This window comes from Ochotona curzoniae, unplaced genomic scaffold, assembly GCF_017591425.1.
Source record: "Ochotona curzoniae isolate NIBS_2020 unplaced genomic scaffold, NIBS_Ocur_1.0 patch378, whole genome shotgun sequence".
Taxonomy (NCBI): domain Eukaryota; kingdom Metazoa; phylum Chordata; class Mammalia; order Lagomorpha; family Ochotonidae; genus Ochotona; species Ochotona curzoniae.
Window position 1 is genome coordinate 565,171 of NW_024466948.1, and position 22,139 is coordinate 587,309.

The 22,139-nt window shown below is 45.8% G+C and overlaps 2 protein-coding genes across 6 annotated transcripts in view; both read right to left on the reverse strand.

Annotated features, from left to right (window-relative positions):
• Nucleotides 1-17,888, reverse strand: part of LOC121167489 (ras-related protein Rab-18) — a 43,779-nt gene extending 25,891 nt beyond the window's left edge. For 4 of the 5 annotated variants that reach the window (XM_040996934.1, XM_040996930.1, XM_040996932.1 and 1 more), the window contains exons 1-2: nucleotides 17,726-17,888; nucleotides 12,167-12,222 (exon numbers count right to left, since the gene is read on the reverse strand). In XM_040996934.1, the coding sequence (XP_040852868.1) occupies nucleotides 12,167-12,222; nucleotides 17,726-17,793 (124 nt within the window). In that variant the 5' untranslated portion in view covers nucleotides 17,794-17,888. The remainder of the gene's footprint in view (nucleotides 1-12,166; nucleotides 12,223-17,725) is intronic. The other variant, XM_040996933.1, reaches the window with a different exon arrangement.
• Nucleotides 17,889-21,345: 3,457 nt separating this feature from the next.
• Nucleotides 21,346-21,695, reverse strand: LOC121167492 (translation machinery-associated protein 7-like). The gene has a single exon (XM_040996936.1). It carries the CDS (start codon nucleotides 21,693-21,695, stop codon nucleotides 21,504-21,506), a length of 192 nt encoding a protein of 63 aa, XP_040852870.1. The 3' UTR covers nucleotides 21,346-21,503.
• Nucleotides 21,696-22,139: the final 444 nt, after the last annotated feature.

Below are 22,139 nucleotides of genomic sequence, written 5' to 3' on the forward strand. Positions count from 1 at the left end.
TTCTCTCCAACCACCCAAAAGCAACAGAAATACAAAATACAACAACAATCAAAAAATGAATCAAATGCCTGCATATTAGTGATGAACAAAGGGAAACAAACATTTTAAAATACTATTCAAAACAGTATTATGAAAAATGAAAATTAAAAAATATAAAGAATACTTAATGTTAAATTCTCAAAGCTGTAGAATGAGTTTTCAAAAATAAAAAAGACAGATGAGTAGAGTCCAGAAATATGTGTGCATATGTTAAATAAATGACAGTCTAATAAAGAATGAAAGCTATTAGGTTTAGAAAGGACAGATTTTTTGACTGAGGGCTAGAACGACTGGACAGCTGTATGTGAAAGAAAAGATTTTCAATCAACACTTTACACCATTCAAAAACTATACTTAATGTAAAACCTAAAGCTAAGAAACTTCTAGAAGAAATCAGAGGAAAAATAACCATTGAAACCTTCTATAACCAAAAACAGAACATTATTTTAGAAAAATTTAAAAATTGGATTTCATCATAATAAAAATCTTGCATCTTTAGAAATGCAATGTAATAAGAATGAAAAGATAAGCTAAGACTAGAAGGAATATTTTGAAAACCATGTGTCATTTAATAAGACATTTATAAGCAGAATATATAAAGAATTTTTAAAACTTAGCATAAAAATACATTCAATTAATATTAAAAGTCTGAGACGTCTCACAGCTCAGCATAATTAGTCATGTATATGCAATTTAACCACTATGCTATACCAAACACTAAATTGTTAAAATTTAAAAGATTGCCTATAGTAAATATAGGTAAGGGTTATGGAAAAACAGGAATTCTCATTTAATCATCACAGTGGAAATACAAATGCATTGTATAAAAACATATCCAAATCATTTTGCAAACTCAAGTATCAGACCATATGGGTCGGCAACATCATCACTGAATGTGTCCTACAGACCAGTGAACATCCATGCAAACTTGAGACCTGGAGAGTTTATAAGAGGCCTGTTCATAGTGATGAAAAACAATGAAGAACTCAGTTTGTGGGACATGCACACAGTGGAACACAACTTTGCAATGAACAAGAACTGGTGATTCCTGCAAAGACATTCAGCTAAGGAAAAGCGGTCAGTGCCAAAAGGTGACACACTATTAGGATCCCATTCATAGGGCACAGCTAGCTAGAGAGAAAACCGGAGAGCAGATCGCTGGTTGCCTGGGATCAGAGGCAGAAGGCAGGTTATGGGAGGACAGAACTGTGTGGTATCCAGACTGCTGGCAATCTGTATAGCACAGACACTTGCTATAACGCACACGTTCAAAGTCAAATAATTGCATACCAAAAAAAAAAAAACAACACAAAATGCTCATTTTAACAAATGCTAGTACAAATGTGTTGCTATTAAGTCATATCCATGGAACATACCAAAAACATTTTCCTTTTTTTAAAATAAGATGTATTTATTTATTTGGGAGTCAGAATGACAAGGAGGGAGAGACAAAGAGATCTTCTATTAGCTGGTTTACTTCCTAGAGGGCTAAAACAGCCAGCACTGGCCTAGGCTGAAGCCAGGAGCTTCGTCCGGGTCTCCCGCGAGGGTGGCAGGGGCACAAACACTGGGACATCTTCTGTTGCTTTTTCCAGGCCATTAGCAAGCAACTGGATTGGAAGTAAAGCAGCTGGGACTCCAATAGCATCCACATGGGCACTGCAGGAGGAGACTTCACCCAACCCTGGGCCGCCATGGGCTTTTAAAGCAGAGTTATTCATGAGACTTGTGGGTAGTGTTTTTCCATCTCCTTATAAACTTATCTGTGTATTTTAGGGATTGCAGATCATCTCTGGCTCAGTCCACCTTCATGCAAACACGTCTGGAAAAATTTTAATCTAACTGTGAAAGAAATGTAACAAACTTACTTAACTGTATTTTCATAAAATTCTCCTTTTGCATTTTAAACTAACTTTGCTTTTTTTTTTTAAAGATTTATTTTTATTATTTTTTATTGGAAAGGCGGATATACAGAGAGGAGAGACAGAGAGGAAGATCTTCCGTCCAATGATTCACTCCCCAAGTGAGCCGCAACGGCCGATACTATGCCGATCCGAAGCCAGGAGCCTCTTCCGGGTCTCCCACGCGGGTGCAGGGTCCCAAAGCTTTGGGCCGTCCTCGACTGCTTTCCGGGGCCACAGGCAGGGAGCTGGAAGGGAAGCGGGGCTGCTAGGATTAGAACCGGCGCCCATATGGGATCCCGGGCGTGCAAGGCGAGGACTTAACCACTTGCGCCACCACGCCGGGACCCTAACTTTGCTTTTATATATGACTTCCATTTTTTTGTGTCTACTTGTTTGTAACTATTTCAACTGCTGCATTAAATAACCAAGCTTTAAGTCATCACATAATACCCCACTTTATTTTCTTTGATGCACAAACCTATAACTCAACCTTAACTTATGTTACATTACAAACCCTTGTTTAACTTACTAACTACCTGGCCATTTTTTCCTTTTCAATATTTGTTATTTCAGCACTTTGCAATCTTATATTTGAATTATTAGAATTAGACATATACATATTTAATTCACTGACTTATTTTGAGGAGTCTCTTTTACCTACATTTAGCATTCTTTGGTACTCTGTCCGGATTTGTAGTTCATCTATGTGATGTAATTAAAAGAATATCAAGTTAGGCGTTGGGAGGCTGAACTTCAGTCCCAGCTCTCTTATTAATGCCTCATTAGCTAAGGACATAAAACCTCTAAGTCAATTTCCTTCTAACCAAGAAATACTTAAGTCCTGCTTTATTGCCTTTTAGGGTTGTTTTTGTTTTGAGAGACAGAAAGCTCCCAACCACTGGCTCATTCTCCTAGTGCTTACAATGGTCAGGACTGGCTTGGGCCAAGACTGGACCCCAGGTACTCTGACAAGGGATGCTGTGTCCTGGTAGGTCAAATGTCCATCCCACATTGTGGCACGGACAATTGTGCAGATCAGCTCTGGTTCAGTCCAGCTTCCTACAAACACACCTGGAAAAGTACTCAAAGACAGTGCTGAGGCCCACACGGGAATCCCAGATGGAGTTTCAGACTTCTGGCTTCAGCCCTTGCCTCATGGCTGCTGTGGCAATCTGAAGGGTGAATCAGATCTCTCTCTCTCTCTCTCACTCTCTCTCACAGTCTTTAGGGGAAAAAAAAATGTATAGAAAAATGGGGGGGGTGTAAAAAAGCACCCCCCCCAGCAATGCTGCAGAACACATTGCTCAAGAAAAGACAGACAACAAAAAAATGCACAAGTTTAGAAGTGACACAAATCACAGTCACAAATAATGCACAGTCACAAATAATGCAGAGCCTGCTAGACTACTAACCGAGGAGAAAGCAAGCGCTTGCGCAGCTGTGGCTCAAAACCCTCCTAAGAACGGCAAAACCTGAAAATGCCGATGTTGAAAACCAACAAACTAAAAGCAGCTCACAGGTTCTCACCTGTTGCGATTGTTTAAATCAGTAAGACCATGTTAGTGGTCGAAAGAAATACTAATCTTAACTCTTTTTTATTCCAATTAAAACATGTATATGCATAAATCATGAGATACCAGTTTTGGTTTTCCTCAAATTATCTCATCTTCAAACATTATACCAAGTTTTTGTTACAGTATTAATCAAGAAGTTTAAACCTACTAACTTTTCATTGTAACTAAATTATCTTTTTTAAAGCCCAACTTTAAATCAATTGGTGCAAAGTTCCCTCAAGTCTGGACTCAGCCACTGGGAGCCAAGCACAAGTCATAAATGGCCAGTGATAAGGACACCAAATATCGGCACATCAAATCTTAAAGTTTATTTGAAAAGTAGGGCTTATTTGCAAGACAGAGTCACACAGATCTCCCATTTGTTGGTCCACTCTCCCAAATGGCCACGACAGACAGGTGTGGACGTAACCGAGTCGCCAGGAACTCCACCCGGGTCTCCAGCACAGCAGCAGGGCCCCAAGCAGTTGACGCCCCAGATGTTTCCCCCCCAGGAGCATGAGCAGGAAGCCGGCTCAGCACCACTCAGCACCCGAGCAGCACTCCAGTGCGGGATGACAGTGTCACGGCCACAGCTTCAGCAGCTGCACCACAGTGCTGGCCCAAGAGGACAGTCTCTCAAGCGTCCCCTAAATTTTATTGACAACGTTCATTCTGATATCCAATATATTAACGGGAGAACATTATTCTGGTAAATGACTTCAGTAATGAGTCTTGATGCAACAAAGATTAGCTAAATGAAATTGGTAACAAAAACAACAAATTTAGTATAGGTTTTGCAATTATTCCTGGGGTTATAATCTCACCAGTGATAGTGCTGAAAGCTATTATAAACAGTTTTTAAAGACAGTTCATAAATTATACTATATTATATATAGTATTATTGTAAATAGTATATTTGTTATACTATTTTATCCTAATTGTATAGCAACAGTGCTAGAAAGAATAAATAACGAAATTGTTGCTATACCAAGGAATCTACACTGCTATTGTCCAAAATAAAATTTACAGGTAAATCATACATGATTTAAAAAAAAAAACAGTGTCTCGGGCCTGGCACAATAGCGTAGTGGCTAAAGTCCTTGCCAAAGCACCAGGATCCCATATGGATGCCGATTCTAATCCCAGCAGCCTCACTTCCCATCCAGTTCCCTGCTTGTGGGAAAGCAGTCGAGAACACCCAAAGCCTTGGAACCCAGCATGGGAGCCCCAGATGAGGGTCCTGGCTCCTGGATTTGGGTCGGCTGAGTTCCGGTCGTTGCAGCCGCTTTGGGAGTGAATTAGCGGATGGAAGATCTTTCCTTTCTCTCTTTCTTCCTCTCTGTATATCTGACTCTCCAGCAAAAATAAATAAATCTTAAAAACAAAACAAAAACCAGTGTCTCAGGGCCAGTACTATGGCGCAACTGGTTACGTCCCACCCGTGGCACTCCCTCTCACACAGCTGTCAAATCAGGACCCACTGGTCTACTTCCAGTTCAACTTGCTGCTGACGCGCTTAGGAGAGCAGTGGAAAATGCTCAAGCACTTGGACCCATGCACCCACGGGGGGCAGCCCAAATGAGGTTCCTGGCCTTAACCTGGCACTCATTTGCTCACTCTCTCTCACTCACACACACACTCCCTATTTCTGCATTTTGAATAAATAAAGCATAAAGTTGATTTATTAAAAATAAACCAGGCATGTCAAACAGAAAATGACGTGCTCAGATCAAGTGTAGGATGTCTCAAAAAGCAGCCCTAAGGAAGACACAGCTGCTCAGCAGGTGCGCATATCACAGACTGACTACCGTGCAAGGGTCTGAACACACTGCGAAACATCGGCGATAAAGAAATATGCAAAGTTTGGGCCTGGCGCCATGGCCTAGCAACTACAGTCCTCGCCTTGAACACGCCAGGATCCCATATGGGCACCGATTCTAATCATGGCAGCCCAGCTTCCCATCCAGCTCCCTGCTGGTGGCCTGGGAAAGCAGTCAAGCACGGCCCAAAGCCTTGGGACCCTGCACCTGCACTGGAGACCTGGAGGACTTTGGGAGTGAATCATTGGACAGAAGACCTTCTTCTCTGTCTCCTCCTCTCTACATATCTGACTTTGCAATAAAAATAAATAAATCTTAAAAAAAAAAAGAAATAAGCAAAGTTCCAAAACATAAACAGAGAAAACTCTCTTAAGGAAAATATTAAGACTGGCATCAGTTGCACATTAAACTTAACAAATCTACTGCAGTGAAAATTTCAGGATCCTTTTTCTCATTAAATGTATATATACGTAATATATTTTTCTATAATTTATATCATTGATATATAATAACTATATATTCATATAGTATATGTATTATATATAACATTATACACAAACACATATAAAATATATCTCTGGGCCCTGCATGATAATGTAATGGCTGAGGTCCTCACCCTGAACGCGCCTGGGATCCCATATGAGCACCGGTTCTAATCCTGGCAGCTCCACTTCCCATCCAGCCCCTGCTTGTGGTCTGGGAAAGCAGTCAAAGACGGCCCAAAGCCTTGGGACCCTGCACCCGCATGGGAGACCCGGAAGAGGCTCCTGGCTTTGGATCAGCTCAGATCCAGCCGTTGTGGCCGACTGAGGAGCGAATCATTGGACGTAGGATCTTCCTCTCTGTCTCTCCTCCTCTCTGTATATCTGCCTTTCCAATAAAAATAAATAAATCTTTAAATATATATCTTTTTACTCTGTTCCAATATCATCACCACATAAATGCAGGCTTTTAAGACTTATTTTAGAACTACAATAGATCGTAGAACAGTGGAGGTGGGTCATCAGCATTGTGAGATGTTATAATTTGAACTGTGTTTTATAGTTGGAGAGAGATCCTATCTGCTAGTTCACTCTTCAGACATCCACAATGGTGAGCTGGGCCAGGAAAAAGCTAGGAGCTAACTCTGGGCCACCTTAGGGAGATATTTTAAGGAGCAAGAAGAATGAATGATCTAAGTCAACCAATCACAATCAAAGTTTGCCTTGAGTTTGGCTGAGGTTGGTATAGCCAGTTAAGCCTCTGCTGGCCATGCAGGCATCCCACAGGACCATGGGTTCATGTCCTGGCTGCTCCACTTCCCAACCAGTTCCCTGCGAACAGCCTGGAAAAAGCACAAGAGGATGGCTCAAGTATATGGGCCCCTGCCACTCTGGAAGGCAGGCAGCAGCTCAACCCACTAGCTGCCAATTCTAACAATCTTAGAAATAGGCTAAGCAAAAATTGGTGAATCAATACAAAAAAGGGTGTTTTTTGTTTGTTTGTTTGTTTGTTTCACAATTTCTAAGTTTTTATTAGAAAAAAAGAAGTTCCATTTAAAACACTACTTTGCTATTCCAAGGCTTACCAACTCTGAGGCAGGCATTGGGCATGGTGGTTAAGAACCCGTTGGGGTCAGTGCTGGGACACAAGAGGCTGAGCTTCTGCCTGAGTGCTGGCATCCATATGCACAGGAGTTTGAGCCCCAGCTGCTCCATTTTCCATTCAGCTCCCTGGTAACACACCTGGCAGCAGTGGGGGATAGCCCAGGGCCTCTGGCCTCTGCATCCATGCTGAGTCGGGAGAAGCTCCTGGCTCCTGGCCCAGCTGTGGCAATTCTGACCACCTGTGAGTTAACTAGCTGGCAAAAGATCTCTCTTTCTCTCTCTCCTGTCCCTTTCTAACTATCCCTTTCAAACAAATAAATAAAATCTTAACATCAACAACAACAAAACCTTGCCACTGGTGCATGGAGAATCAGCTCCACTTTCAACTGCAGCTTCCTGCTAACACACAGCCTGGAGAGAATCAGGTACCAGCTCAAGCACCTGTGTTCCTGCTATCCACAAGGGAGACCCAAACTAGCTTCTGGCTCCTGGCTGCTACAGGAATTTGGGGAGCAAACCAGTAGATGGAAGATTTTAGTCTGCCTCGCAAACAAACAGATCTCTAAAATACTATTGCAATTTAGGGCCCAGCGCGATAGCATAGTGGTTAAAGTCCTCACCTTGCACGCCCGGGATCCCATATGGGAGCTGGTTCTAATCCTGGCAGCTCCACTTCCCATCCAGCTCCCTGCTTGCAGCCTGGGAAAGCAGTCGAGGACAGCCCAAAGCCTGCACCCACGTGGGAGACCTGAAGGAGGTTCCAGGCTCCTGGCTTCGGATTGGCTCAGCTCCAGCCATTGCGGCCTGAAGATCTTCCTCTCTGTCTTTCCTCCTCTCTGTATATCTGATTTTCCAATAAATAAATAAATATTCAAAAAAAAAAAACGATTACAATTTTGTGTGGACAGGTGATCATTTTCATGCAAGAAATGTTGTTTCATTATGTTTTCTAAGACTTACATAATCTACTTTGGATTTCTATTTACTTATTTCTGCCAAATCTGCACTTTATTAAAAAATTTTATTTATTTATATGAAAGTCAGAGTTAAAGTGAGACACAGAGAGACCTCTGAGGATGGTGTCATAGAGCAGCAGGTAAAGCTGCCACCCTAGCACGGGCATACGGGCACCAGCTTGAATCCCAGCTTCTCTAGTTCCAATCCTGTTCCCTGCTAATGTACCTGGAAAAGGAGAACATGGTCCAAGGGTTCGGGTCCCTGCACCCATGTGGGAGATGTGCAAGGCGCTCCTGGCTCCTGGCTTCAGAAGGGCCCAGCTCCAGCTGTTGCAGCCATTTAGGGAGTAAACCAAAAGACTGACAATCTCTCTTTCTCTGTCTTTCCTTCCCTCCACAACATTACATTTCAAATAAATAAGAAATAGATACATCTTTTAGAGAGAAGTAAACAAAGAACTTCCATCTTTATCAAGAGCGTTAGCTGCGAGCTGGATTGAAGTGAAGCCGCTAGGGCCTCTGCACGCAAGGCTACTGGTGCTGCCCGTAGCAGTTTTACGCACCAAGCCACAGCGCCAGGCCCTGACAGCTTCTCAACTAACATTTTCCATTCATTTTAGTACAGTCTACCCACTCTTCCCATTTTAGAACCACTTTCTGTCTTGTTTTCTGTGATAGTTCTCTGTCATCCTGGTTTTCCTTCCAATTTCACCTTCATCTCAGTGATGGTTTTGTTCATTTTCCATCCAGTTTACCCTGCATTTTTAAAAATTTTTTTTGAAAGATTTATTTTTATTATTTTGATTGGAAAGGTGGATATACAGAGAGGAGAGACAGAGAGGAAGATCTTCCGTCCCATGATTCACTCCCCAAGTGAGCACAACGGCCGATGCTATGCCAATCCGAAGCCAGGAGCCTCTTCCAGGTCTCCCACGTGGGTGCAGGGTCCCAAAGCCTTGGGCCGTCCTCGACTGCTTTCCTGGGCCACAGGCAGGGAGCTGGATGGGAAGCGGGGCTGCCGGGATAGAACCGGCGCCCATATGGGATCCCGGGTGTGCAAGGCGAGGACCTTAACTACTGCGCCAGCGCGCTGGGCCCTACCCTGCATTTTCTCATGTGGTCACAGTACTGCATCCTGGATCCACTGTTTTGATATTAGTGCTAAGTACTTCACTAAGCTTTCTAAATTCATGCAAATGTTTAGTCACAATATTCATCTTGTTTGAACAATATTTTTAGGAGTTCTTTACTTTTTTGGTTCTTCAATGTTTGCAGGGGCCTGGAGAGGAATTCTTTAACTTTTCAACTTTGAAGGAGGTGAGGTTTTCTGGGACCAGCTATTTGTAAAGGGCTCACGCACAGCATGCCAGTCACAGACATCAGAGGAGCGAAGAATTTATTTGCAAAGCATGCAGCAAGAAGTGTGGGCAGCTATTTTTAATTCCTGATCCAACAGGCTAAGGGTAAAATCGAGGTTCAAATGTGCAACATCAGGTGGTTCCCACTGCTTCTGCTTTCCACTGCTTTCTGATGAAACAGTCATTAGGTTCTTCTGGCAATTCTGATCATGGCAGAGAGGGCTCTGATGAGTCAAGGGGCTAAGAGCAGGCAGTAGTTACTTTCTGTTCAGAGCCAAGGACTCTTGTTAACACAGAGAAACAAAACCCCCTGAAGACCTGACCTCACAACAGGAGCTGCTGACTGCAGAGTCCCAGGAGAGGAATGACCAGTGAGTCTGGTGACCCGGGACACCACAGGGCCAGGTGGATCTGATGCACTATACCCACAGCTTAGTGAGTCAATTTTAGAAACAGGCTCATTTTTCATCATCAAAGAAAGGCAAAGAAACTTAAGGAAATGAGACAGGAAACCAGGGCCTGACAGTATCTCATATCCACATCAGCAGGACTAGATACGGTATTTTCACAGGGCCATGACCAACTGAACTATTGTTCAAAAACAATAAAACTCCTGTGGTACTGATGTTGCAGCGCGCCAAGTTAAGCCACTGCTTGTGATACTGGCATGCCACATGTCAGAGTGTGGGGTTCTGAGTCTTCGCTCCTCAGCTTCCCACCACGTTCCCTGCCAATGTGCCTGGGAAAACAGCACAGGATGGGTCAGGTGTTGACCCGTCACCCACATGGCAGACTCAGATGGAATTCCTGGCTTGTGGCTTCAGCCTGCCCTGACCATTGTGGCCATGTGGGGAGTGACTCAGCAAGCAGAAGATCTTTCTCTCTCCTCTGCCACATTTCCAAATAAACAAATGTATCTGTTCAGAATGCTGGACTTGTGACTTACTGAGGACTATACTATTACAACAATATGGGGAAAATGGCAAGAGGATCGGAAGGGAGGAAGGGAAGGGGGGAATGCTTATAGCTACAAAACTGTATCATGAAAAATAATAACAATCAATAAATTAAAAAAAAAAACAAATACGATTGTATTGGTTATAATCCATGGCAGAAAGTCATCTGATACACAAATGCAAAAGTTACTTTTTAAATGTATTCAAAATCCACGGTCCATCTAGGGAACAGATTATATGCACTTTTATTAGCATACTATAATCTTGATATTTGGTTTTGCAAAAGACAAAGCTGTTAGAGCACTAAGGACAACCCAAGACATGACATTCTGCCAGTTCCCAGATTCCATGTGGGTTTGAAATGAAAATAGCTAGTTTCATGTTACATATAAGCTCATTCTTTCAGTAAAACTTGAAACAAGTTTATTTTCCCTGCAGTTACCATTCCTCTACTCCTCACTATCCGTTACTAGGCCTGTTCCAGGCAACATGAATAACACATCAAAGGTAAATTTAAGTGGCTTTCTAAGTATTAGGGTTTAAGTGATTCTTTCAATACATATAAATGTATAAATGTAGTAACACCTGATAGAATAAAAATTTAGAGGCATCACAGGTTCATATTGCAGAAAAAAAGAAGTGGCGCCCTTCCTTTCGAATCCAAGTGAAGAAATGTGGGCAGAATGGTCACAGCTGAAAAATCACCAGCTGACGACCACCACGGCTGGAATGACGTGGTTACGTAGTGTCCTTACTATTTGTTGAAGCCCAGGCTGTCAGGGGACAATGGAGCAACAGGGCAAAAATATGGAACAGCTACACTGTCTTTTCTCTGCAAGAAACTCATTGCGGTCATTTGGGGAGTGAACCAACAGATGAAAGATGGATCTCCCAGTCTCCCTCACTCTGTAGCTCTGCTTTCAGATAAATAATAAATATTCATAAAATAAAATACGTATATGTGAAAGACAATTCACTCTTAACTTTGCAAAAAGAATTATCATGTGTGTATGTAGAGAGAAAATGATAAAGTAAAGGTAATATATTTGGGGACTTGAACATAATATACAGAAATTCTTTTGCTAATTTTATGATGTTTGGGTTGGAAAATATTTCACAGGAAACAAAACAAAATCACACTGTAAATGCAAACAGGGCGAGTTGAGAAAAACGCAGAACAGGCCGACAGTGCTGACGCTGGTTATCATGTATTCCACTTATCAGATAAGGAAACTGATGCTGGAAGAAAATGGTCTTCTCTTGCCCCCAAATCCTTCAATTTACAGATGAAGACAATGAAGGAAAACGGCTAAAGACGAACGTCAAGCTCACAGCACAGCGAGGTTACAACCCAGCTCAACTGCTTCGCTCTCCTGCAGCACTCCTGGCTGGCTCCGGAGGCCTCTGCCCCACCGTGTACTCAAGCTCTGAACAGGGGATGCTGGAATCTTCACCTCTGATATTCCATGAGGTCCCATCAGCCCGTGCTATTTTAAAAAGGCTCTTAGGTGTCACTGTGCTTGATAATCTTTAGTCAGTAACTAATACCCAAAACAAATATGTGGAGAATCCATGCCACACACTGCAGCAAATATTCAGCATAAAACATTGGCGCACTATTAAGTCCATGATAACAGACACCAAGCTTGCATTAGTCATCGTGACCGCCCCGCCACTCAGGTTAGTGCCTGCACACCACAGATAATCAGACGCTGTTGTGTGTTGCAAAATAAAAGATAATCCATACACACGAGAGAAACGTGTAGGCAGATCATCTCATTATCGGCAGGACCACCCAGCACCACGGACCCCGGGGATTGGGCACATTCCCTGGGAGAGCTCTACACAGGCTCCAGAGACGGAGGAGCAGCACAGTTAGGTTCTGAAACAGGTGCCATTCCAAAGAACATGCAAGCAGTGGGACAGCAAGGAGTAGGGTGACAACACAGAGCAGCCCGAAGGCACACTTGTCAAAGTTGCAGATACGGACTTACCTATAGTCGCTGCAAGCTCTGGATCAAAAGTATCGTCCGTGAACCTCAAGAGCAGGCTAAAAGACAGTAAAAAAAAAAAAAAAAAAAATACCTTAGAAACTTGACTTTTACTTCCAACGCTATGACAAATGAGTTCAGGACTGTAAAGTTTGGTCCCAACTAGGAGATGCACATAAGGGCTGATAAATGTCTTCGCCCAGGAACCCTTCAGTACAGATAAACAAGGACAATAAACTGTTGCCAATTCAAAAACCCTAACAGCAAAGCAGTTTACCAATAAGTAGGACTTCCATGTTCTCCCTGCAAAACCCTAGCAGGAAAAGTTGGTTTTGCTGTTGCTTTAAACTGCTCTGGTATGTCCTGAGAGATTAAAGCAGCAGCTTGGGAATGCTGTAATCGAGTGGGTGTAAGGGGAAACACTTTGTTGAGTTCAACAAACTGAGTAAAAATATGATGTATGGTCCACTAAGTCAGGTCACAAAGGTTTTTTTCCTAGCGGTGCCTAACCAGCAGCATGACTTTCTTAGTAGGAGGACAAGGCAGAATGGAAATCCTGAGAGCCAGACAAATGTATTCTGACCAAGGCTAGGGAGGGTCAACCAGGAGCCGGGGAAGACTTTGATAGGAAAAGAATGACACGATGTACTAACACCAGGGGGGAAAAAAAAAAAAGAAAAGGAGGAATGGAAAACAGGTGCCGTTGCTACAGTGGGAGAACAAAGGTCTGAGCCTACCAAGTGTAAAGAAACTGGAAAGGAAGAAGAGCAGGGAGCACCAGGTCAGAAGAGGACTCTAAAGTTGTGTCTCCTACCTAAACTGCTCTGACACACAAGTAATTTGAAGCTCTTGGAAAAGGAAACGGAAGTCGCTGCTAAACACCTAGCTTGGGGCCCGGCGCAGTGGCCTAGCAGCTAAAGTCCTCCCTTTGAACGCCCCAGGATCCCATATGGGCGCCAGTTCTAATCCCAGCAGCTCCACTTCCCATCCAGCGCCCTGCTTGTGGCCTGGGAAAGCAGTCGAGGACGGCCTGAAGATTTGGGACCCTGCACCTGTGTAGGAGACCCGGAAGAAGCTCCTGGCTTCTGGCTTCACACTGGCGCAGCACCGGCCATGCGGTCATTTGGGGAGTGAATCATCGGATGGAAGATCTTCCTCTCTGTCTCTCCTCCTCTCTGTAGATCTGACTTTGAAATAAAAATAAATCTTAAAAAAAAAAAAACCTAGCTTGACAAGATGAAGCTCCCCATGACACCTGTTGTAGAACATTTCTGCTAACCTGCCTGCATGAATAAAATCAAAGCAAACAGCCATCAGATTGGAGCTGAAGGAAAACCCTGGGATTATTGCTGCTAACTACTTTTCTGGTCCAGACCATGATGCAAAACACAATGCCTCCCTGAACATTTTCAAACTCGGTGTCAAACACACATGAAGAATCAACTGCCATTTTTCAGTTGTTTTCATGGGTCTACCACAAAAAAATATATGCCACAACATCACAGGTAAAACTAAAGTCAAACTCTGAACTTTGGGGCAGGTGTCATCCAGCCTCTGCCCGTGAAGCCAGCATCTGATGCAGGCACTGGTTCAAGTCCCAGCTCCTCCACTTCCCATCGGCTCCCTGTTAATGGCCTGGGAAAGCAGCACAGGATGCTGAGGATGGCCCAAGGCCTTTGTCCCTGCCCACATGGAAGGCGCAGAAGCTCCTCGCTTCAGACTCTCCTAAGTGTGGCTGTTACAGCCAGCGGAAGATTTCTCTCTCCTTGCCATTTTGTCTCTGTAACTCATTCAAACAACATTTGAAAACAAACAAACATTTTGAAACTTTTTGACTTAACATTTTGTCTGTTTTTACTGACTTTCAACATGAATCATATGACAGCACTAGTAACTTAAAAATTATACGTAAGGGCCCAGCGCCGTAGCCTAGTGGCTAAAGTCCTCTCCTTACACATGCTGGGATTCCACATGGGCACCGGTTCATATCCCAGCCGCTCCACTTTCCATCCAGCTCCCTGCTTGTGGCCTGGTAAGCAGTGGAGGATGGCCTAAAGTCTTGCGCAGGGTCCCTGCACCCACGTGGGAAACCCAGAAGAAGCTCCTGGCTCCTGGCTTTGGATCAGCCCAGCTCCAGCCATTGCAGCCACTTGGGGAGTGAGCCAGCGGTCGGAAGATCTTTCTCTCTCTCTCCTCTCTGTAAATCTGACTTTCCAATAAAAATAAATAAATCTTTAAAAAATTAATTATATATAAAAATTTCCTTCTCTCCTAACAAGCTCTGTTATGCTCAGGTTAAGGATAGAAACGGTATGTTTTCATACTCAGTCACCACACAAATTAGTACTACAAAAATACACGTTAACGTGGCTTTGTAAAGAAGTAGTAACAACAACACTACAATAGGGCCTGGTACAGTAGCCTCGTGGCTAAGGTCCTTGCCTTGCATCCGCCAGGAACCCATATGTGCGCAGGTTTGTGTTCTAGTGGTCCTGCTTCCCATCCAGCTCCCTGCCTGTGGCCTGGGAAAGCAGATGAGAACTGCCTAATGCCTTGGGACTTTGTACCTGCATGGGAGGCCCGGAAGAGGTTCACGGCTCCTAGCTTCAGATCGGTGCAGCTCCGGCCACTGCAGCCACTTGGGGAGTGAATCAATGAACGGAAGTTCTTCCTCTCTGTCTCTTTTCCTCTCTGTATATCTGACTTTCCAATAAAAGTAAAATAAATCTTAAAAAAAAAAAAACTATAGTAATAACATCAGTGATAATGGCAATATTGGCCGTGACAGTGTGTCAGATACCAGGCCAGACACCAAGCCTGGGAATTCTCTTCCGTTACCGTTAATCCTTCTGTAACAGCCTTGGTCACCAAGAAAGGCAGGCAGCCGGCGTGCTGTGCAGCCACCAACTCTCCCAGAAGCTCCAAGTCTAAACCTCATCAAGCCAGAGGCGTATCCTACAGTCCACGCGTGTGCTTCCCTATGGAATCCACACGTCTAGCAGACTTTAAAAGGAATTCACCACATCGAATGTTTAAGAAGCACTGCGCTCATTTTCTGTTTTCAAAAATCTTCAAGTTTTTGGGCCTGGCGCGGTGGCGCAGTGGTTAAGGTCCTCGCCTTGCACGCCCGGGATCCCACATGGGCACAGGTTCTAATCCCGGCAGCCCCGTCTCCCATCCAGCTCCCTGCCTGTGGCCCGGGAAAAGCAGTCGAGGACAGCCCAAAGCCTTGGGACCCTGCACCCGCGTGGGAGACCCGGAAGAGGCTCCTGGCTTCGGATTGGCATAGCATGGGCCGTTGCGCTCACTTGGGGAGTGAATCATCGAACGGAAGATCTTCCTCTCTGTCTCTCCTCTCTGTATATCTGCCTTTCCAATAAAAATAAAATAAATCTTTAAAAAAAAAAAATCTTCAAGTTTTCAAAAGTTTAAAAGTGTAAAACATTCACCATGCAATACTCGGTGTCCAGTGTAACTTCCATCACGCCATGAAGACCACATGTAGCAGAGACTGTTAACTACTCTGCTTTTCCTAACTTAGAGATCAAACTCCTCCCCAGCAAGGGGCACGGAAGGAGCGGAAGAGGGACAGCAATGGAGAGCCCGGGGCTCCAAGAGCCCCTGTCATTTCCTGAGACGCTCTGCCATATGCTTGCTTCATCAGGCGTCGTCACAGAATCTAAACATTTACAACAGAATCTGAGAAGTGTCTCTGCCAAGCCCTTCAGAAACCAGAGATGTCAAGGATCAAACAGCAGGTAATGCAAACAGCAACACAAGTGTCAGGAGCCTCATTCCCGGCTCCAACGACAGGTTAGGCAACAAGCGGAAATCCTCTGGTAGGATGAGGCCTGCAGGTGCTAGCTTCACTCGCACCAGCGCAGTCCTGGAAGAGGTCTGAAGCACGCACTGGCTACACGGGCCCTCTAAGACCACATCCACGGCAAACGTTCCTGCGTTGAACTCACCTTAAAAGGAACAGGCTTGGGCCCAGCGCGGTAGCGCAAGTGGTTAAAGGTCCTCGCCTTGCACGCCTGGGATCCCATATGGGCGCCGGTTCTATCCCGGCAGCCCCGCTTCCCTTCCAGCTCCCTGCCTGTGGCCTGGGAAAGCAGTCGAGGACGGCCCAAAGCTTTGGGAACCTGCACCCGCGTGGGAGACCCGGAAGAGGCTCCTGGCTTCGGATTGGCATAGCATCGGCCGTTGCGCTCACTTGGGGAGTGAATCATCGGACAGAAGATCTTCCTCTCTGTCTCTCCTCTCTGTATATCCGCCTTTCCAATAAAAAAATAATAAAAATAAATCTTTAAAAAAAAAAGGAACAGGCTTCTCAGACCAAAATGTGCCTAGACCTGGACAAGTAAGCAAACGACCTCCCTAGATGCAGACCACGAAAGAAACAAAGTGTTGAAACTGTGCACGGAGTAGTTAATCATTCCCCATTAAGTATATTTGTAGAAAAAAAAAAAATGAAAGCAGATTAATCTCAAATAGACTCATATGCAATGGGGGAGGTAATGAACTAAGATAAACCAACAAATGCAGCTGTCAGGCCACGGTCTAAAGAGGGAACCCCAATTCACTGCTTCAGCTAACCGCACCTAACACACTTCAACGCATAATCCAACACGGATTATACCAACTACCCGAAATGATGGCTGAGCCTTCCTGACTCCAAAGACAGCCATTTCAAATGCCTTCACTATGTAAGGCACGGCTCAAGAACAGGAAAATCGGAAAAGATGATGGAAATCCCATTAAGCCCATCCTCAATAATCAATTAACTTTTTAATCCTCTGACATGGGCAATCACAGAAGGTGGCCACGACGCCCGTCTTGCTCATTGTATTCCGCCCTTGAACACCAGCACCGGCCAAGGACTTTGGAATTCAGGGTGCACCATTGCCCCATCCGTTCCTATGCAGAAACCCCTCAGTGCATCGCACACAGCGTGGGAATGAGGGAGAATTACCACGGTGCCAAACTTGGGGGAAAACACACACACACCGTATGGAGAACACACACTTTAGGCTTTCCATTTCCCAAGTGTCGTGACTGCTGAGTTGTACCCAGGCTGGCCCAGCCCTAACAGCTGGCGCCGCGGCCGCACCCAGAGAACTTCGTCCCCATAACCTGCCCCAATTCACGACCCTGAGGTCGGGGTCACACCCCGCGCTGGACGCCACCCCGGCCAGGACCCCGAAAGTCGACCTCCTCCAACACCAAGTGGCAAAAGCCGACGACAAATCAGGCCAAAGTGACGCGGCAAGCGCTCCCGGGAAGGGCCCGTCCGCCGCGGCTGGCAGGGACGAAAGAACAGCAGCGACCCCGGGCTGCGCCACAAGCGGCCGGGAACGCGACCCCGCGCGGAGGGAGCGCGGCCCCTTCCCAGGACCCGGCCCGGTTCTGTCCCCGGAGCCTGGGCCGCGCCCGCCCCCGGTTCGGTTCCCGCAGCCGGACTTGGCCGGTGGCCCTGGCCCTGGCGGCCCCGCGGGGCGGCCGGGAGGCCTCGGGAGCGGCCGCCGTTGACCGTTCCCCTCGCGGGCCCGCACACCTCCTCACCTGGACTTGCCGACGCCACTCTCGCCGATGATGAGGATCTTGAGGGTGGTCAGCACGTCCTCGTCCATCCTGACCCAGTCCGAGCCCCGCCGGCCGCCCTGTCCGCCTCTCACTTCACCCGGGAGCGCCGCTCGCGCATGCGCACTGCCCCGCGGCCGCCACCTTCCTCCCACCGGGTGTTTGGGTTGCTCAAGCCGGGGACGCCCTAGTTCCGCCTTCAGGGAGCACTGCGCCTGCGCACAACCCGAGCCCGCCGCGTCCTTCCGGGTGGCGGGCCCCGCCCTTGCGCAAGCGCAGTGCGCTCTTCGCCGCCTCCCCAACCCTGAGCTGACCCTCCCCTCTCTTGGGTAACTGGAAGTGGATGGAGACTCCAAAGAAGACAGCTACGATATGTCAGCACCTGCTTAGAACCAGAGTCTCGTACCTGAAGCCGGACGTCCAGCCGACTCCCCTCGGAGCCTGGGTCTCTCACAGAGCTGTAGACTGCTTGGAATTTTTATGATGAAAGGAGCTAAATGGCATGCGCTATTAAGGGCCTGAACAGGTGATGTTAGCTTCCCTGTAGCATTTCTTGCAAGGGAATTGTAGACATAGCAGATGTATTGTAGCTCGCTCCACCCCAAGACCTGTTGCACCGTTACAAAAATTGCATTTGTGGTATATTTACCAAGACAAGCTAGGACACCTCCTCTGCTGTGAGGCAGTAGATGAGCTAGTGGGGCAGTTAGCCCGGGCGCCTGTTGGAATGAGACAAGCCGAAGTCCTTCTAGGAGAATACAAGTGCGATTTCACCCTTCTTTTTTTTTTTTTCCTGCAGATTTATTAATTATTAATTGAAAGGCTGAGAGAATGAGAAAAAGAAAGATCTTCTATCTGTTGGTTCACTCCCCAACTGGCCGCAACAGCTGAGCTGAGCTGATCTGAAGCCAGGAGCAAGGAGATAGGAACCAGGAGCCCCTTCCAAGTGTCTCATGCAGGTGCAGAATCCCAGGGTTTTGGGCCATCCTCCACTGCTTTCCCAGGCCACGAGCAGGGAGCTGGAAGGAAAAATGAAGCAGTTGGGACAGGAACCAGTGCCCATATGGGATGCAGGGCTTGGAGTTGGAGGATTAGCCAGTAGAGCCCCAATCCCAGCCTTGTTGTGGTGCTAGGTTTAGGAGTGTAGAAAGAAGTTCCCCGTCACACTCTTGTATTGGCTCTTTGTTTTAGCCTGAGCAGCTTGATAGGATGACGTTTCCGGCCTTTGGTCTTCCCCACCCCCACCCCTCTGGTTGTTCCCATCATTCTGCTCACCAGCAACTAACTTCTTGGGTTTTCCTGCCCTGTGTCTCCTCTCCTGACCGACAAATACATCTAGCTTTTCTTGCTGCCTTGTCCAAGAGGAAATTCTATGTGAGACAAGAGCTGGGGTCACCTTTTCTTCATAGCCTTCCTACCTGTAATAATGGAATACTTTGGAAACTGCCTGGCATGTGTCAAGCACTCGGAAAGCTTTTGTTACCTCGTCTAACCTCCTGACTCTTCCAGCTAATGTCATATATAATAGATGTGATCATGTATAATAGATGTAATCATGGCTATGCTATAGTAATGATATAGAGGAATTCTGGGGAGGGGAGGGACTTGGGGATAGGGCAGGGGAAATAAGCAATAAACAAATAAATAAGAAAATACACCAGATGGCCAAGAGCCACAGCAACTAGAAAAAAAATTAAAAAAAAAAAAAGAGAGAGAGAGGATCAGGATATTTTTGTTCATTATTATATCCTGAGTGTTGAAAATACCTCTTGGCACTTAATATGTGTTCAATATGTGTTGAATGAATATTCTTATGTACAGTGCTTGGGCCCCTGTACCCACGTGAGTAACCCAGAAGAAACCCCTTGCTCCTGGCTTCAGTCTAGCCAGGTCTTCCATGTGCGGGACAGGAGCCCATGTACCTGAGTCTTACCTGTTTTTTTGCGGGGTGCATACAGGAACAGCAGGAAACTAGAATCAGCAGCAGAGCTCCAGTGTGAACCCAAGTCCTCCAATACGGGATGCTAGTATCCCAGGTAGTGCCTTAATCACTAGACTAAAAGCTAGTTACAGTCTATAAGAAATCATAGGACTTGGGCCTGGCGTGATAGCGTAGTGGTTAAAGTCCTCACCTTGAACGCACCAGGATCCCATATGGTTGCCGGTTCTAATCCCGGCAGCTCCACTTCCCATCCAGCTCCCTGCTTTTGACCTGGGAAAGCAGTCAAGGACAACCCAAGCTTTGGGACCCTGCACCTGTGTGGGAGACTTGGAAGCTCCTGGCTTCGGATTGGCTCAACACCAACCATTGCAAAAGCTTGGGGAGTGAATCATTGGACGGAAGATCTTCCTCTCTGTCTCTCTCCTCTCTGTACATGTGTCTTTCCAATAAAAAAAAAAAGAAGAAATCATAGGACTCAAAATGCTTGAGAACTGCTATACTGTATCAGTCATGCCAAGATGAAAACAGAAACAAAAACCTCCTCATCATTCTTGCAACATATCTGAGAGTTGGGCAATGCCAGATTCTCTTGAACATCTGCCCATCACATCTTTGCCAGTTTTTTTTTTTTTTTTGGTGCAGTATTCTTGCTTACCCTTCAAACATTTCTCTTCAGGCTTAAGCCTGATTCTCCGACTACATTCACTGGGCCCTGGCTGTCCTCTTGCACTCACATGCCTTCATCCTCCCTTACGTGGTCACATCCCAGACTTGAATGTCTCTAGCCGAGTTTCCTCTCCTGAATCACAGGTCAATATCCACAACTTCCAAGACTTTTTGCGGTGGGCATACCCAAGTGGACTGTGCCAGGCTAAACATCACTGGTGCTGAATTCATTCTCTTCCCCCCACACTCTACTTTTTTCTCCTGATTTCCTTCCTATCAAATGGTAATAACGCTCATGTAGTTTGCGTTCGCTCACTCCCCACATCTCTTTCATCTCTTTCATTCTCATTGCCTATACTTTGCTCAACTCTATAGTGCTACTCTGTCATCATCACCCTGTCAGCTGCCCAACTGGCCTTCCTGTCCCCACCCTTCTCTCATACTGTTTTTGCTTCCACAGCCAAAGTGATGTTCCTAAATCATGATTCTGACTCATCCTGTCTTCCAGGCATCTCCCTGTCTGCAATGGTACACGCAGGTGCTTTGGTAGTCTAGGAGCGGCTTATTTCATTGTTTCGTTGTTTGGGTAGGGACTGTAGACTTGGGACGCAAGTAAAGTTCACGAAGCAGGTGGGGAGAGGTGTTTCAATCTTAGGAAGAGGTGAAGTGGCCATTTGCGATTTAAATACCACTGTCTCAGGGCCCATGGATTTCGTAACTCAGTGGAGAAGATGGTCATTGCACTTTTATTCTCCATTTGACTTTGACACTCCTTTCAAGGAGTTCATCTTATAGCAAAAGAAGCATGGCAGCAGACTCATGCATGCTCTTGAACGTCACTGGTGTCATCACACCTCCAGCCCTGGGAACCGCTAGTCTGATAGATTGGGAAATGGCCCAATTTAGGCTAAGTTTTAAGGTGCCAGTAGTGCCTTAATGGTCTTTGAGGTTGGGTGGTTGATGTACATCATGTATTAAAAACTTAAGAAATGCATTTTTTTTTTTACAAAAGTTTATTTGTAAATGTACAACGGGCTCCAAGGTGACACTACATTCTAACTATGGGCGGCTAAAGATGCTCCGGCCGAGACGCCAGATGTTCAGACATGTGTGGGGTTGAGGGCAGCATCACTTCAGGTGCCAAGGAGCAGCTTACTTTTTGCCAGATTTCTTAATTCCACCTGTGGCCAGGGGGCCCTTCCCCGCGGCCTTCGCTTTCAGCTCCTCCAGTTTCTTCTGTTCTTTCTGTTTCTGCTTGAAAGCCTTATCCTCCTCATCCATCTCCTTGGCCTGCTTCTTGGGTTGTTTCAGGGGCTTCTTTTTGCCACCTTCCTGGCCGGACATGGCACCTGTCACTGCTTCCCCAGACCAAGACCTGCATTCTTAAAAATGATGCTACTTTCCCAATAGAACTCATTTGATCTCCCAGGTTTGTATTACATTTTTCTCCTGTACTTTGCTGATTATTTCCTGCCTCTGCCTCTCTAGATCCTACCTGAGAAACACTTCTGGGGCCAGCACTGTGGCACATCAACTTAGTCCTCCAACCCACAGTCCTGCATCCCACATGGATACCATTTGGAGACCTGGACGCTCCACCTCCAATCCAACTCCTTGCTAGTATACTTGGGAAGGCATCAAAGGATGGCCCAGATTCTTGGGCCCCTGAACCCATGTGGGATACCCAAAAGAAGCTCTGGCCTGGCCCAGCCTTGGCCATTGAAACCATTTAGTGACTGAATCAGCATATAGGAAGTCTTCCTTCCTCCCTTCTACCCCCTCCCTCCT